A 15,259-nucleotide genomic window follows, 5' to 3' on the forward strand; every position below is an offset into this window, starting at 1 on the left:
TTGATTTATAATCATTTTACAATGTTGTGTCAAATTCCAGTGTAGAGCACAATTTTTCAGTCATACATGAACATATATATATTCATTTTGACATTTTTTTCCTCTGTGAGCTACCATAAGATCTTGTGTATATTTCCCTGTGCTATACAGTATAATCTTGTTTATCTATTCTACAGGTTCCTTCTGGATATATGCCCAGGAGTGGGGTACTCAATGGTGAAAAACTCGAAAGTTTCTCGCTAGAATCTGGGACAAGACAAGGATGCCCACTATCACTACTCCCATTCAACATAGTCTTGGAAGTCCTAGACACAGCAATCAGGCAAGAGAGAGACATAAAAGGGATTCAGATTGGAAAAGAAGAGGTAAAAGTGTCACTATATGCCAATGACATGTTACTATATGCCAATGACATGTTACTATATGTAGAAAACCCTAAAAGGTCCACACAGAAACTACTAGAGCTGATTGAAGCAATCAGCAATGTAGCCGTTTACAAGATCAACGTTCAAAAATCAGTTACATTTCTTTACACTAACGATGAATCAACAGAAAAAGAAAATAAAGAAACAATCCCCTTTAAAATAGCACCCAAAGTAATAAAATACCTAGGAATAAATCTAACCAAGAAGGTGAAAGAATTATACACGGAAAACTATAAACCATTGATGAAGGAAACTAAAGAAGACTTTAAAAAATGGAAAGATATCCCATGCTCCTGGGTTGGAAGAATCAATATTGTTAAAATGGTCACACTGCCCAAGGCAATCTACAGATTTAATGCAACCCCTCACCCATTTTATATTGTTCATCACTGTTCTTCTTGAATTCAAGTTCTGGACATTTGAGTCTGTTTTGCTATGCCTACTGCACTGCCTTGTTTCAGGCTTACATCATCTTACTCAGATTATTGCATTAGCCTTTTACATGTTCTCTCTTCCTTGGGTGCTGCCACATCCAATTCATCCTCTACAACGCATCCAATGTCTAAGTTTCTTCACTTACTAAATAAATGAAAAATATGTCTTTTAATAATACTCCTCTGCTAATAAACCCCTGGAGTGCCCCCACAGGATAGATAGCATTAGCTCTAGCCTACTTTACTATATACCTCTCTTAGAATTTCCATTCAACCCTTAGGTCACACAGAAGTACTTATGATGAATGGATTGTTCCAAGCTATGTCATGATTCTGTCCTAATTTCTCTTTCTTAAATGTCCTTGTCTATTTTATTCTTCCCTCAGAATCTACAAAATACTGAAATATAATAGAAATAATAAATTAAAAGAAATCATCCTTCTAATCTCAAGTTTTTTCTGCATAAAACCTTTAAAATACCTGCCAAAAAAGCATAACCATCCCCTATTTTTTCATAAATCTTTATTAATAATGATCTCTTAATAGTACTTTAATTTCATTATTAATATGTTTGCCTGCCAGCCTCATTCTCCTGTGTGTCTTCCTTCCTAACATGGAAAATAGATAATATTTGAGCACCAGTTGAATATGAAGACCTAAGTGAGGAATTTAAGAATTCCCCTCACTCATCACAGATATGAGTTCATTTTCACCTCTGGATGTTGCTGAGTAAAGAAAAAGACCCTGTAGGGACTGACTCACATGACAGCTCATTCTTGTTGGGGGTGATGGAAGAGAAAGATTGGGCTGGGAAGATCCCAAATCAGGGGATCTTCCTGGGCAGACAGATTAAGAAAATGCCGTGCAGAGGAAGATCCTCGTCTCTAAGGATACAACATGTAGTCACTGGGCTGTGCGGTCATAGAAAGAAGGACCATGGTGAAAAAGTACAGTAAGGGAAGTTGGGGTAGGGCACCTGAAACAAACTTTCCCAACTACTCAGTTCTGCTTGGAACAGGCCTGAGGCTTGTGCATTGATTCTGAACAGGGTCATCTTCTGGAACAAACCCTAAAAAAATGGCATACTTCTATGACAGTAGGAAATTCACAATTTGTAATATTTGCTGGAAGCTTGCAAACGATATTAAAGATATGTCACATTTAAAGTTTTCTGTGTACTTTGAATCTTTAGGACACCCCTTTATTCCCTGTCAGGATTGAATACATATTTGTTGGCCAAGCCATTAACTGAGTTCAAATCATTAATTGACTAGGAGGTGGCATATTTTTTAAGCGATTAAAGATTAGAAGAAGCCCCACAATAAAAACGAAGGGGAACTCTGAACCCGCCTCTCAAAGACTTACTACACAATTAAATGTTTAGTGAAAACTTTCACCTCTTTCTTCACATATAAAACATCCTTTTCTGAGAAACAATGTCTCCCCAGTGTTCCAGAAAAGATTATTTGTGTTTTGCTTCTAAATTTTACTGTGGCGTATATTTGTTAGAATTACAGGAAATACCACAGAACAGCCAAAATAAATGGATTTGCCATTTGAGCCCTCTACCCTAATAAAAAGGCCTACTAATACTTTGGTGCATAACCTTGAGATTGTATTTAGTTTTGCTAGATATTTACACATTGAAATATAAATAACAAGCAACTAACATGTATATATGTTTTGTAACATTTTTACTTATATGAAGACTTTTTAAATATCAGTAAGTATACATCATGTAGATGTTTTAAAGTATACTTGTAAAATTTGTTGACACTCCCATCCTATCCTATCCAAAATTGGAGTTTAGTTCTTCTCCCTCTTGAATATGGCCGCCTTAGTGACTTGATTCTAAGGAGTATAATGTGGCAGAGTGATACTGTGGTTATTCTGAGGCTAGTTTGTAAAAGGCAACACAACATCTGCTTGGCTCTTTCTCTTTTGGAAAATGCATCCACCTTCAGAGTCCAGACATGTAAAAAGTCTGGCTATCCTGAAGCAGCCATGCTGGGGAGACAACGTGGCATGAATCACCAATACGTGATAATTTCAGTCCCCAGTCTCTGAGCTATCCGAGCTGACTCTGAATAGAGCAGACACAAGTAGTCCTTGCTGAACCCTGCACTAATGACAGAGTGTGAGGGAAATAAATGTTATTGTTGTCTTAAACCAATTAAGTTTGAGGATGTTTCATTATGTAGTAAGAAATAATTGGCACACATCTACTAAACCTTTCTTAATAACTATACTGTATTTTAATATTATGGATGTGTCACATTTAACCAGTTTCCTATTGTTGGACATTAAGGGCTTTTTTTAGGTTTCAGTTGTTATAAAGTAGTTCAGCAAACTCTAATATACTGTCTGTCCACTCTTCCAAGTATTATTTTAAGTTGAATTCTTAGGCATTCTAGGTGGTACACAGAAGTGTGTCGTGGTGGTTGTTAGGATTCCACGTTGTATATAGTTATCTTTTTTAATCTTTGCCAATTGAAAGCAAAAAATAGTAGTAATTCATGTATAAAATTTCAATGAGCTACTTTCTTATCTGGCAAAATATATGTATCAGAATTTATTTATATAGTTGAAATAGTTATATTGTTCCCCAATGAGATAGTTATATAGTGCCCCAATGAGATAGTTACATAGTTCCCCAATGAAGGCTTGATGATGTTCTCTTTAAATTCTTGTAGATGATCATCAACAAGAGCTTTATTCATATAGGTAGATAAATGCAAAAACATACTTTATATCCATTAACAGTGCTTATGTTTCCATGATTGAAATTATGTTTCAAGCCAAGATTTACCTTTTCTTTCATTGACAAATGTAATCTTGACATTCCTTGTGATAACTGTAAGTGGATTTTGAAGCCAATCAAACTTTTTAATATTAAGTATTTCAAAATAATGGTGAGGCTTTTATTTGGAGAATCTGTATTTGTTGTAAGAAGGGTGGGGGTTGGGATTGCAGTTTGCAGATCTGCAGGGTTTCAGTGTTGGTGTTATCGTTTGCTTGCCTTATGCCTTGAACACATTTCTTAATGCTCTGAGGCCTGTTTACTCCCCTGAAAGCTGGAGTGCAAATGATACCTAGTTGATAAGGTTATTTGACTGTGCTAATGATTGGAAATCACTCAACAAAAAATTCTGGCACGTAGCCATCATTATTTCCTATTCTAATTGTGGTTCATTTGTGTCTTTTTTCTTACTTTTTTGGATTACTCTTGCCATTTCATACTGTGTATTTTTTTTCTAAAGAAACTAGTGCTTGAACTTCTATATTTATCCTACTAGGTTTTCTAAGTTACTATTAGTTTTAAAATTTAGTTCTTATTTCTTTTCTTGATTTTTTTTTTTGTGGGGATGTTTTGTTTTTCTTGATCTAGCTTCTATTATTCTCAAAGTGTACTTCTTTGTTTATTTTCTGTTTACTGTAATTAAGAAATATTTTTAATACACTGAATTTTCCCTTGAGTACAGTTTTAGCATTTTCATTGTTTTTAACATGTAGATAATCTCTAATTCAGTCTTGCTATAAAGAGTTATTAAGTAGAATAACTTAGTATGTTATATTTTATTATTTTAATTTCTTTTCATTTTTCTTCTGTGTTCTTAGTAAGTTTCTCATGTTCACTGATTCAGTTGTCCAAGATTTTAATTTTGCCCTTGACTGCCTCCAATTTAGGTTAGTTGTTATGGTTTTAGGTTTTCTGAAATCCTTGTTTATCACACTCATTTCCTTTTTCATCTTATTATCGTACCTTCCATTTCATTGTTTAAATTTTTAATCTAAATTTAAATTTAAGTTTTCTGTTTCCTTTTTATTTCAATATTTTTCCCTTTATATATTCTTCACCCAGTTTATCGAGGCCAGATCTTTTACTTTTTCTAGGATGTCAGCCAAGTTTCAAAAATGTTCTTTTAATTCTGCTATCACATCTTTTTGAAGCCCCCCATGATGTAATTCCTTTCACCTTACACCATCCCCCGTTCCACCACAGGTCTCTGTTTTATTTTTTTGTTTTCCTTTTTGCATCCTTGAAACAGGTGAAACTTAGCCAGACTCGGTCGGATCTTACTAGTCTGTCTATTGAAATAGGAATTGAATCCTTGGCTTAAATTTTCAGCTGGAGGTTGTGTTGATGGACAAAGCTTTGACTATATTTCTAGTTAATAGGAGACTTTCATCTAGTGTACTTCTTTTTTTTTAATCTATTATTTTTTATTGAAGTTTAGTCAGTTATAATGTATCAATTTCTGATGTACAGCATAATGTTTATGGTTATCAGAAACAAAGGGGGTGAGAGGGGATATATTTGGAGTTCTTTATTTTTTAAAATTGAAACTTCTTTCTGCTCCCTCTGCATAGTAATCCAAACTGATGTCTGTGTACTGCTTAATTCCAGAATTTGCTGGTACAAGTGTTCCTCTTTTCTGCTTCACCTTACAGTGCTTAAATTGTGGGCACGACAGCCCTTAAAATTCACTGCTTCACTGCCCGGTTCTTTTACCTTCTGCTTAGGTATTTTTTGAAATTTGCAGTATCTTCCAGGTGATACCACCCCTAAACTTGGCCAAGAGGCCACTGTTTTTGGCTGAATGCGGTAGAGAGCCCAGTTCTGAGCCATTTTCAGCCATACCCAAGCCCACAGGATTAGGTGTCTATGGGGCCAATAGGAAGTGCAAACAAAAGAAGAACAAAGGGCATCTCACTCACCATCCAAGTCTGCAAAGAGTAAACCTTCCACAGTTGCTGCCCGACAGTGCGCTCTGTGCTTCAGACAGAAGAGGTTAAGGTGATAACAAGATGAAGCATTCTGTGCTTCATCAGGGAGTTAAAGACAATTACCAGATACTCTGTACTTTGGACAAACAGGCCCCTTAGATGGCTTGATATATTTTAGGAAGAATTTCAATAAACCTAGCTGCTTGCGTATTCCCATACATAGAAAACCACTGCAATCAATAACTTGAGATATCTCTTCTTGGTGACTAGCAGTAATCTTTTACCAACATGTATACTTGATTGTACATATTCTGTAGCCCAAAACAAAACAAAACAAAAAGCTCACATGTATGCTGGCTTCTCTTCCTAGCTCTTCAGAGCAGTTCCTCAGAGTTCTATAAGCGAGTGTCTCTCAGGCTGTATAGTCCTCGGTAAGACCATGAACACAACTTACCTCTCAGCTCTCACGTTGTGCGCTTTTCTCTCAGTCAGCAGCAGTAGCTCATGAATCCTCTTATAAAACCCTAGAAGAGCACCTGGATCCCCAGGTTTTCCCGTCCAGGTGACCCCAAGCTCACCTTTTGGGTTTGCTCAGTTCTCTTCTCTGGTGCATCTTCTTGAGCACTAAATTGTTCTGCTAGTGTGTCCTTCCCTTGGTTTTAAGGGTGGCCTAGGAACAGCAGTTAGAGGTGTGGTAAGCAGAATGACCGGTCTTAGATATGAAAACTGGGATGACCGCCTGCATGAGCAAATGGCCCCTTGTGGGGCAGGCTGGGCCAGGGTGTGGAAAAAGAAGTGGAGGGGGGCCGAAAGCTGGCTCTTCCTGTGTAGCCAAATCTCAATACAGAACCCTGAGGGAATCTGGATTTCTAAAATACACCCTGAACTTTTAGGTTATTATGAAGATATATATTTTTAATGTAGGAAAATATAACATTTTATTTGAGTTTTTAGACTGATTTATAATTTTTAAAAACTCACACCTATGAGGAATGGATTTTAGGAGCCATTCCCATCAGTCTTTATAATGGAAACTAATATTTCCCAATGAATGATACCAAATAAGGTTTTATGCTGAAGCAGAGAATAAGGTTTTTACCTGCCAATCTGGTGTCCTTGAGGGAAGTAACAGTAAAATAAATAAAATCGGCAAAATAGTTTGACACACTAAGAGAGAATTCTTATTGATGTCACACAGCTTCAGGAGTCTTTAACTGGTTTCTAAGGTTATAAAGTAGTGCTATTTGAGTCAGTTTGTTCTTGCATGTGATCTTAAAGAATAACTAAAGTTTTATGTAAATGTTTCATAGTATTCATTTATTCATTCAAGACATATATATTGCATTTCTCCTGTGTGCCAGGCACTGCTTTAAATGCTAGAATAGGTTGAGTTTGATCTTTATGGGATAATCTTATAAAACCTGAGTTATTGATAAGTATAAGATGTATTTTATTGTAGGAGACTTTTAATCATAACCTTCTTCATTGCTCTTTGCTGAATTACAATTGGAAGAAGATGTGCTCCTATTTTTGCTCCTTAGTGATAAAATATAAACACTAGCTCTGGTCACATTCTTCTTTTCTAGAAATTTTCAATCGTTTCACATTGCCTACTAGAGTAACTATAACTTTCTCATGCTAACATTCAAGACTTTCACAATGTTATCTACTTCCTTTCTGGCCTTATTACTCACCTCCATTCTTATGCATCGTGGTTTTAGCAATATTGAATTACTTGCTGTTTCCTTATTGTGTCTACACTTTCCTCATTCTGAGCCTTTCCTTATGCAGTTCCCTTTCACTGTACACTGTCCCTTCAATCCTAAAATCCTCCTACCTAAAATCGTAAGCCCTACTCAAGCATGACCTTCTCCAGAAGACTTTCCAAATCCTCTCTACTGATTTTTCATTTCTCTGAACTCTCATGACACATTGTCTCTAGTTCTCTTAAGGAAAAAAAAAATATTGTGTTTTATTGTAGGCATTGATTCCTTTTCTGATCTCTTTTTGAAGGTGGACTCTAACTTTCTTTGATACTGTTTTTAATACCTAGTACATACTGAATGCAGGCCATGACTAGATCAGTATGAGATGAACAAAGAGGAAACACGGATTTGGGTCCTATTTGAAAGACCTAACATGCCTGCTATAGATTGACTATTTCTGTCTTCCCTAAATTCTTATGTTGAAACCCTAACTCCCAATGCGACTATATTTAGCGTAAGGAAGCAGTTAAGGTTAAATAAGGTCATAAGGGTGGGGTTCTGTTATGGTGGGGTTGGTGTCCTTATAAGAAGAGTCACCAGAGTCCCCTCTCTCTGTTTCTTTCAACCAAGTATGGACAGAACAAGAAGGTGGCTATCTCTAGGCCGGGAAAGGCGCTCTCACCAGTAACAGAGTCAGCTGGCACCGTGATCTTGGACTTCCAGCCTTCAGAACTGTGAGAAAATAAATTTCTATTGTTTAAGCCACCTATTTGGTAGAATTTTATCATGGCAGCCCCAGCTGACTAAGCAGATTTTGGTACTAGGAGTGGGGTGCTGCAGCAACAAATACCTAAAAATGTGGAAGTAGCTGTGTATGTATAGAGACTAGAAGTGTGTTGTGTAGAGACTAGAAGAGTGTTGAGGCATGTGTTAGAGAAAATCTGAGATTGCTTTGAAGGGACTGTTTGTAGAAGTATGGATGTTAAAGGCCAGTCTGATGAGGTCTCACAAATGAGTAGGTTATTGGAAACGGGAGGAAATATGATCCTTGTTATGACGTGGCAAAGAACTTGGCTGAATTGAGCTACTGTTTTGTGGAAGGTCGAACTTGTGAGTGATGAAACAGGATATTTAGCTATGGTGATTTCTGATTGAAGTATTGAAGGTGTGACTTGGGTCCTCCTGATTGCTTTATAGTGTAATTCTAGAGGAGAGATAGGAATTGAAGAAGGAACTGTTAAGCAAAAAGGAACCAGAACCTGGAGATTTGGGAAATTCTCAACCTATCCACATTGCAAAAAAAGAAAAATAAAAACAAAAAACAAACAAAAAAACAAAAATTAGAAAGCATGTTCTAAGAAAAACATTTACCATTTGATAAAAAGATCATGAGTGCAACTCATGAACTTAATCAGACATCTCAGCAGAAGCCAGGAACAGAGATGGGATTAAGTCAGCAGAGATACTGCCAGTTTGAACTAAAAGGCACAGAGAAAGTGAAACAGGAAGAAGGAAGGCTGTCAGACTTCTTGGATTCTACAGAAACGGATCATAGAGCTATTTGCCTGCAAGTGTGTGTTCTTCTTCTAATGAAGGAAAGAATGACCCTGAAGGCAGTTCAGAGATCACAGGGTTGCCACTCACACCACAGGCCCAGACAAGGCTGTTTCCTGCTTAGTTTCAGAGGGCAGAGAGCCACATAGGTGGGGTCCTCAGTGAAACCAAAGGAACCAGATCACACCCCATCTCCCAGCTGCAAGGTTGTGGTCACCCCACAGAGCTGAAGGAGCAGGGCTGTCCATTCCCAAAGTAGGAGTAGTGCTGCCACTGCAATGGGCTGGAAGGCAGGACCTTGAGCTGAAGAAGGTTTTTCTTGAGAAATGCTACTTAGGAGCAAGATACTACGGGCTCTTGATCTAAACATTCATGTAGCGATAAATTCATAGTTAATCCTGCCCCCTCATTTAAAAATTAAAGAATCAAGCTTCAAAGTGGTAAGGAAAAATGTCCAATAGATTTTGAACACTTTGAGGTGCCATGTCTTATTTATTGTTGCATCCCTACTATCTTTATTATAAAATAGTTCTTGGGGAATAAAAATTACTTGGGAAATAAATTTCACCAGTAAATATTATTGGCAAATATTTGCTAAATGGTAGCTTTTCACCCAGTATGATAGAGCATTAAATGCTGGTTCTCTTCATTTTGAAACACGCTGAAATTACTATAAAGGAAAAGTCCTGAGAATTATAGTAGAGACATCAGTCCGTTTGGTACATTTCAGGAAGATGAAAGATGAATGGTTTAGTAGTGGTGGATAAACTACAGAAGAAAGAACTGAAGTCCAAGCCTATACAATAAATAACTGAAGTAGAAGTGAGAACCAGTTTTTATTTTTTCCAGAGCAAAACCACCACAAAACAATAAATACTGAGAGCAGGGTGGCAGGTGTGGGAGAAGAGATAGGAAATGAGAAATTTGATTAAAGAGTTCTTTGTCCCCCAATCCCTGACCCCTGAGCAAATTGCTCTCAGGCTTAAATCAGACAAGTAATCTTAATGAAATTGATTAATGGTCCTAGAAGATCAAGGGATGGTGTTCTGGAGCAGGACTCCGTATTTTGGCCTTTGACTCTTCCCTGCTTGTACACCCTATCTGTATAGTGATGTCTGTGGGTCAAAGACCCACCCAAGATCACAGAGCTTATGGTTACTTCACCTATTTAAGGGAAAGGCAAGTGATGTCAGAGAAAACCTACATATGCTAACTAACCCAAAGAGCTTGTCTTTTATAAACTATTTTAAGCAGATAACCAGGATTCTCTAGGCATTTGGGGGAAAAAGTGCTGCACAAAGAAGTCATATGAAGAAGGGCAAACAGAACATCTAATTTAGAGGAAATAGTTCACCAAAAATATAAAAGCACTTTAAAAAGGGTGCTAAGAATGCTTCCCAGTTCACATGAAAATCTTGGTTTTTGTTTTCCTAGTTCTTAATTGATAACATATTTCTTTCACTGTCAAATATATCCCAGTTTGGACAACATATGATATGATCTTCTTAAATTTATAAGAATTTTACTCATTCCTTTGAAATGATTTATGAAGACAGCATATTTATTATAAAGTGCGAACAATAAACCAGCTACAGTGAAAGCAAACCTTCAAAGACCAAGAAGGAGCCCCTGAAAATTAAAAAAAACATTATTACTTAAATAAAAATGAAATAGAAGGACCAGAAGAAAAAGTTGAGAAAAATCTCAAGAATATAAAGCAAAAAAACCCCTAAAAACCAAAAACAAAACCCCAAATACAGAAAAATAACAGAAAATGTTGAGTTCTAGAAGATCAATCCAGAAGACACAAGGTCAAAACAATATATTTGGAATGAAAATCTTATTAAAATTGAGAGCAGAAAACAGTATTATTAAAGAAGTAACAGAAAAATACCCAGTGCTAAAGAAAAGTGAACTTACAGAATTTAGCCAAATTCTACAGAGTACAGAACAGGAGGAAAGGAAGAAGAACAATAGCAACTAAAGTCCACCCTTGGATTAGTCTTCGTTCATTTCTAGAACACCAGGATAAAGAGACATCCTGAAATCTTCTTTTGGAGAGGAAGAAAACTCTCCTCCACCCTTCTAGATTCTTCTGCTTGGTTTAATAACTTAACTATTAAAAAGTTTAATAATTTAATAATTAAATTATTAAGTTAAAATAATTTAATAATTAAATTGACATGAGACATATTAACAGGAGAAAATCAGATTTAATTTTGTATGTACGGGAATCCCACATACATGAGAGGCTCAGAGACAGAAAGGTAAAATAAGATATATGTGCCATTCTGAGCTAAGAGGTGGGATAGGGGTCTGGGGCTTCCAAGGACAGGAGGGTCATTCCCAGGATGACAAGAAGATCAGATGTTTGGTAATTAGATGTTTGCCCTACCGTATAGATGGGGCCATTTAGATAAAATTACCTCTAGTAATAAATATTTTCTAGAGGAAAATCCCCAATTTAAGTTTTCTAACTGGTTAAGAGAGGGGCAATAGTTTATTTTGAGCCCACAGGGTCTTGATTGCCTTTAGCTCAGAATGATTCTCATGCAAAAGTGGCACATTTTGGAGAGGTGTGTTCTAAAACCTTGCTCTTCCATATGAAACAAACAGCAACCACAAAAATAGATCCCCTACAAAAGAAGGGGGGTCAGGCTGCCTTTAGATATCTCTTCAGGTTATGGACATGTTCTTTGAATACTTGAAGATGTTGGATTCCCTCAAAGTTATGAATCAAGTATGGAAGCAGAACAGTTTTTTTCAGACATGCATGCGCTAAAAATTTATTCCCATGCTTTTAATCTCAAGAAAGAAAATGTAGAAATACACTAGCAAAATAAAGAAGGAATCAGAAACAAATGAATATGGAATACAAAAATCAGTAGGATTGCAATGAAAAACCATCTCCGATTAATAGTTCTTGCAGTCAAGTTGGTATAGATTAAAGCCTTCCACAAATCATGTATGTAACATTTTGGAATATCTTAGTGATTTGGCAAGAAGTCTTTTTTTCAAGTCATGAAAAATGAAGGCCAGACAAAAATCCATACCAAAAAAATCAAGGTCCAAATAAGATGAAAATTAAAATAAGGCATGGTTAATGAGATGTAACTAGAGATAATCCATTTGAGCCTGTTATGTGGAATCAAATCAACCTATCATCAAGAGTGGAAAAGTCATGGCTATACCTAACAGTATTAAAAAAAACTAATAGTTGACAGAATTTGGGAAGTGTTGGGGGAAGAAGATGTCCATGGAGAGGGTGTGAATATACTACTCTCCTCATCTTACATAATGCAGGGTTAGGAGTTATTCTCTGAAGTTAAAACAATACGAAATTGAGGGGTTTTTTATCTTGTGTTAAAGTCATGAGGATGATCAATAGAAAAAAATAAATATAAGTAAAAATAGATGGCAGGAACAAGGGAGGAAGTATTGTAAGTGATCTCTAATTCCTTATAGCAGAGAGTTAATAGATACTACATGAAGTTAAAAGATCAACAAATACATACAGTTATAAGAATATTATTTAGATTTAAGAAGGTAATCAAAAGAAAAGCCAGAAAGAGAAAACATTAAAAAATGGCCAAATGTAAGGAAAGACCAAAGTAAAGTATGGAGAGGGAGCAGTTTTACCTTTAACTTTTTATTTCAGTTCTGTTTGAAATTTTTATTTATTATATACTTAAAAATTTAATTCCATGTACATGCGTAATTTTTAATGACTAGCTATTATTTAATGTTTAATTACTATGAGTAATTTATTTACTAACTTTAATTACTAAATTCCATTCATTTAGTCATCAAATCAGTATTTCCTCAGCACTTACTATGGGCCAAACATTGTTATAGATTTTGAGACTAGAGATTGTTGCCTCCTGGATTTTATCTTTCATGGAGGGAGACCAAAGATAAACAGGGAAACCAAATAAATGAATAGGATGTGTTTTGATAGTGATAAGGCTTTAAAGAGAATGGAGCTGAATGATGAGATCTGGTGTGTATGGGTTGAGGGGATACATTGTGTGGAAAGTCAGGGGGGATGGTCAGGGAGGCAGCTCCATAGAAGAGATATTTGAGCTGGGGCCTGTTGTTGTGTAGGAAGAACTAGCTGTGAATAGAGGCCCCAACTGAGTTGGATGAAAAGAGTTCCAGGCAGAGGTAACAGTTGTCACAAAGGCTGTAAGGCCCACGGTGGGTTCAAGGGACAGAAAAAGGAACAAGTGTCTATTATGTAGCAAATGTGGGGAGTGTGTAGTGTCCAAATGAAGAGATGTGTTCTAAGCCATAGCAGAGTTTGGATTGGATTGTAATTGTGACGGAAATGATTAAAACGAGTCAGAACCTGAACTTTGGTTTTCTGATCAAGAGTCCAGTGGAATTTTCTGAAGTGTGATGGTAGACAGATCGTCTTACCTGGAGGAGTCCTGTGTGTAAAATTGTGAATCCATCTTGATTTTGAGGAATTAATTGACTTTGAAGTACCTTCTGACACTGATTTGTGATGAGTACCTTATAGTTGCTCTTTCACTACATAGTGAAACTTATAGATGGGTTGTATTATCCATTTTAGTGGAATATATTCTATTTTACTATTCGTCACAAAGAATTTAGAAACAATTTCACTTACTTTATTTTTTTTTTTGAGTAAGACAGTAGACTAGGGTTTCACAAAATGGTAAAATTTAAACTTAATTAACAACAGATGGAAATGAACAATTGACAACCTAAATGCCCTTTGCCATGGAAATATATTAAAATAAGGAAACAAACAAAAATGAAGAACTATTCCTTATTATCACTATCAATTCCTAAAGGAATTGACACAATGTTAAAAAAGTAGGAAGGGCATATTCTGAAAACTAAGGACTGTACTTCAACTGACACATCAAACTTAGTGACAAATTCAACTGCGTGTCTTTGTTCTCCTTTTACTGCAGACCAGTGTCTTCCATTGGGAGTTTTGCCACATTTTGGGAGTTGATACCAAATAATGTAACAAAATCTCCCTTTCTCCATTTTCGAGTTCATGTTCACTGAAGACAGCCATTCTTTTTCATGGTGCTTAGGTCACAATGGCTTCCTAGAAATGTCCTGTGGTTTATTTTGTTTCTTCATGCTGATGATTAAGATCATAAACTGACATATGCATGTTGTACAAGTTCTGAGAAGAAAGCATTGGCAAGCACACCTTCATTAACCATTTCTTACCACCCTGGGTCCCACACAGACACCAGTGGAGGTCTTTCTTTGACTCTTGCCCAAGTTTGGCACTGGGTGCTGCTGAGGTGCCATCTGCTTCCCTGTTTCCCTTTCCTCCTCCTTTACTTCCTTTTCTCAGTCTCTTCCCATTGATCCTCCCAGTCTTTTACCCTCTTTCCCTTTCCGTTGCATTTCTTCTCTCCATCTTCCCTGTTGATTCCTTTTCTCTCTTATCCTCACCCCTTCCCTCCTTCTTGCTGCACTTCCACTGCTTTCTATTGTCCCGTTTTTTGCCTTGAGTCTCAAAGATATCTTGTCTGTTTTAGAGACTCCATCTAGTTTTCCATCAGCTCTTCTTTCCATCTTCTCTTTTCTGTTTCACCCTGGCTCCCTTCTTTCCTTGTGAGTGAAGAGAGGTAGAGATAGTGGGAGAGGCAGACTGTTAAGGACAGTCACTGTCAATAGAGAAATCAGTTTAGGCATTTCAAACTCAAATCGTTCAAGTACCCTTTGAAACTCTGATCTGAAAAGTCAAGGGCATGAATTATTAGAATTCGTTTTATTATTTGTGAATAAAACCAAAAAGAATATAAGCTTTTTGCTTTTCAATTTTCAGTTCTTTTTATTAGCATCAGTAACTGTAAGCACATATTTGGTACCACAATATTTACTATTGTTAATAATATTTATTAATATTACTATTTACTAATTTTATTTAACATCTATTATTTAATGATATTAATATTGTTAAGGATGTGATAGGATTTTAGAGCTAATTTAGTTTCAAGGATCTTATATTGGCTGTTAAATATATTACAGCTCCAAGACAGAGTGTTTTATGTCAACAGCATGGCCACTTACATGTCCAGGTTATTTAGAGTAGACACAGTGTTGTGAGGAAAGTCTGAAGGTCAGTTCAGTAAGAACAGAGTAGGGCCCATTCTGTCTTTCTTGTACCCTCATGAATGAGGAAGCATCCATTGCCAGCTTCTCTGCTAATCTATTTTTAATAATCCTCTTTGGGACCGTTTTACTCTTCTGAGTCCTCTCATAAAATAGTAGGCAGTTAACTGTACAGAGAAGCCGCCAGCTTTACTAGAGTGCATTTTATCTAGACCTCAGCCTTCTAGAGGGTACTATAGGGCAAACCCAATAAACCGGTGCTTTCATGTTTGTCAGAGATTCTCAAACGTGCTCAGATGATGAA

The 15,259-nt window shown here is 36.4% G+C and overlaps 1 protein-coding gene across 1 annotated transcript in view; it reads left to right on the top strand.

Moving 5' to 3' along the window:
* Positions 1-15,259, top strand: part of LOC140695739 (uncharacterized) — a 134,798-nt gene that overhangs the window by 11,543 nt on the left and 107,996 nt on the right. Inside the window, exon 2 of the mRNA XM_072958929.1 lies at positions 177-365. Within this exon, the coding sequence (XP_072815030.1) occupies positions 177-365 (189 nt within the window). The remainder of the gene's footprint in view (positions 1-176; positions 366-15,259) is intronic.

This window comes from Vicugna pacos, chromosome 3 (genome assembly GCF_048564905.1).
Source record: "Vicugna pacos chromosome 3, VicPac4, whole genome shotgun sequence".
NCBI classification, from domain to species: Eukaryota; Metazoa; Chordata; class Mammalia; order Artiodactyla; family Camelidae; genus Vicugna; species Vicugna pacos.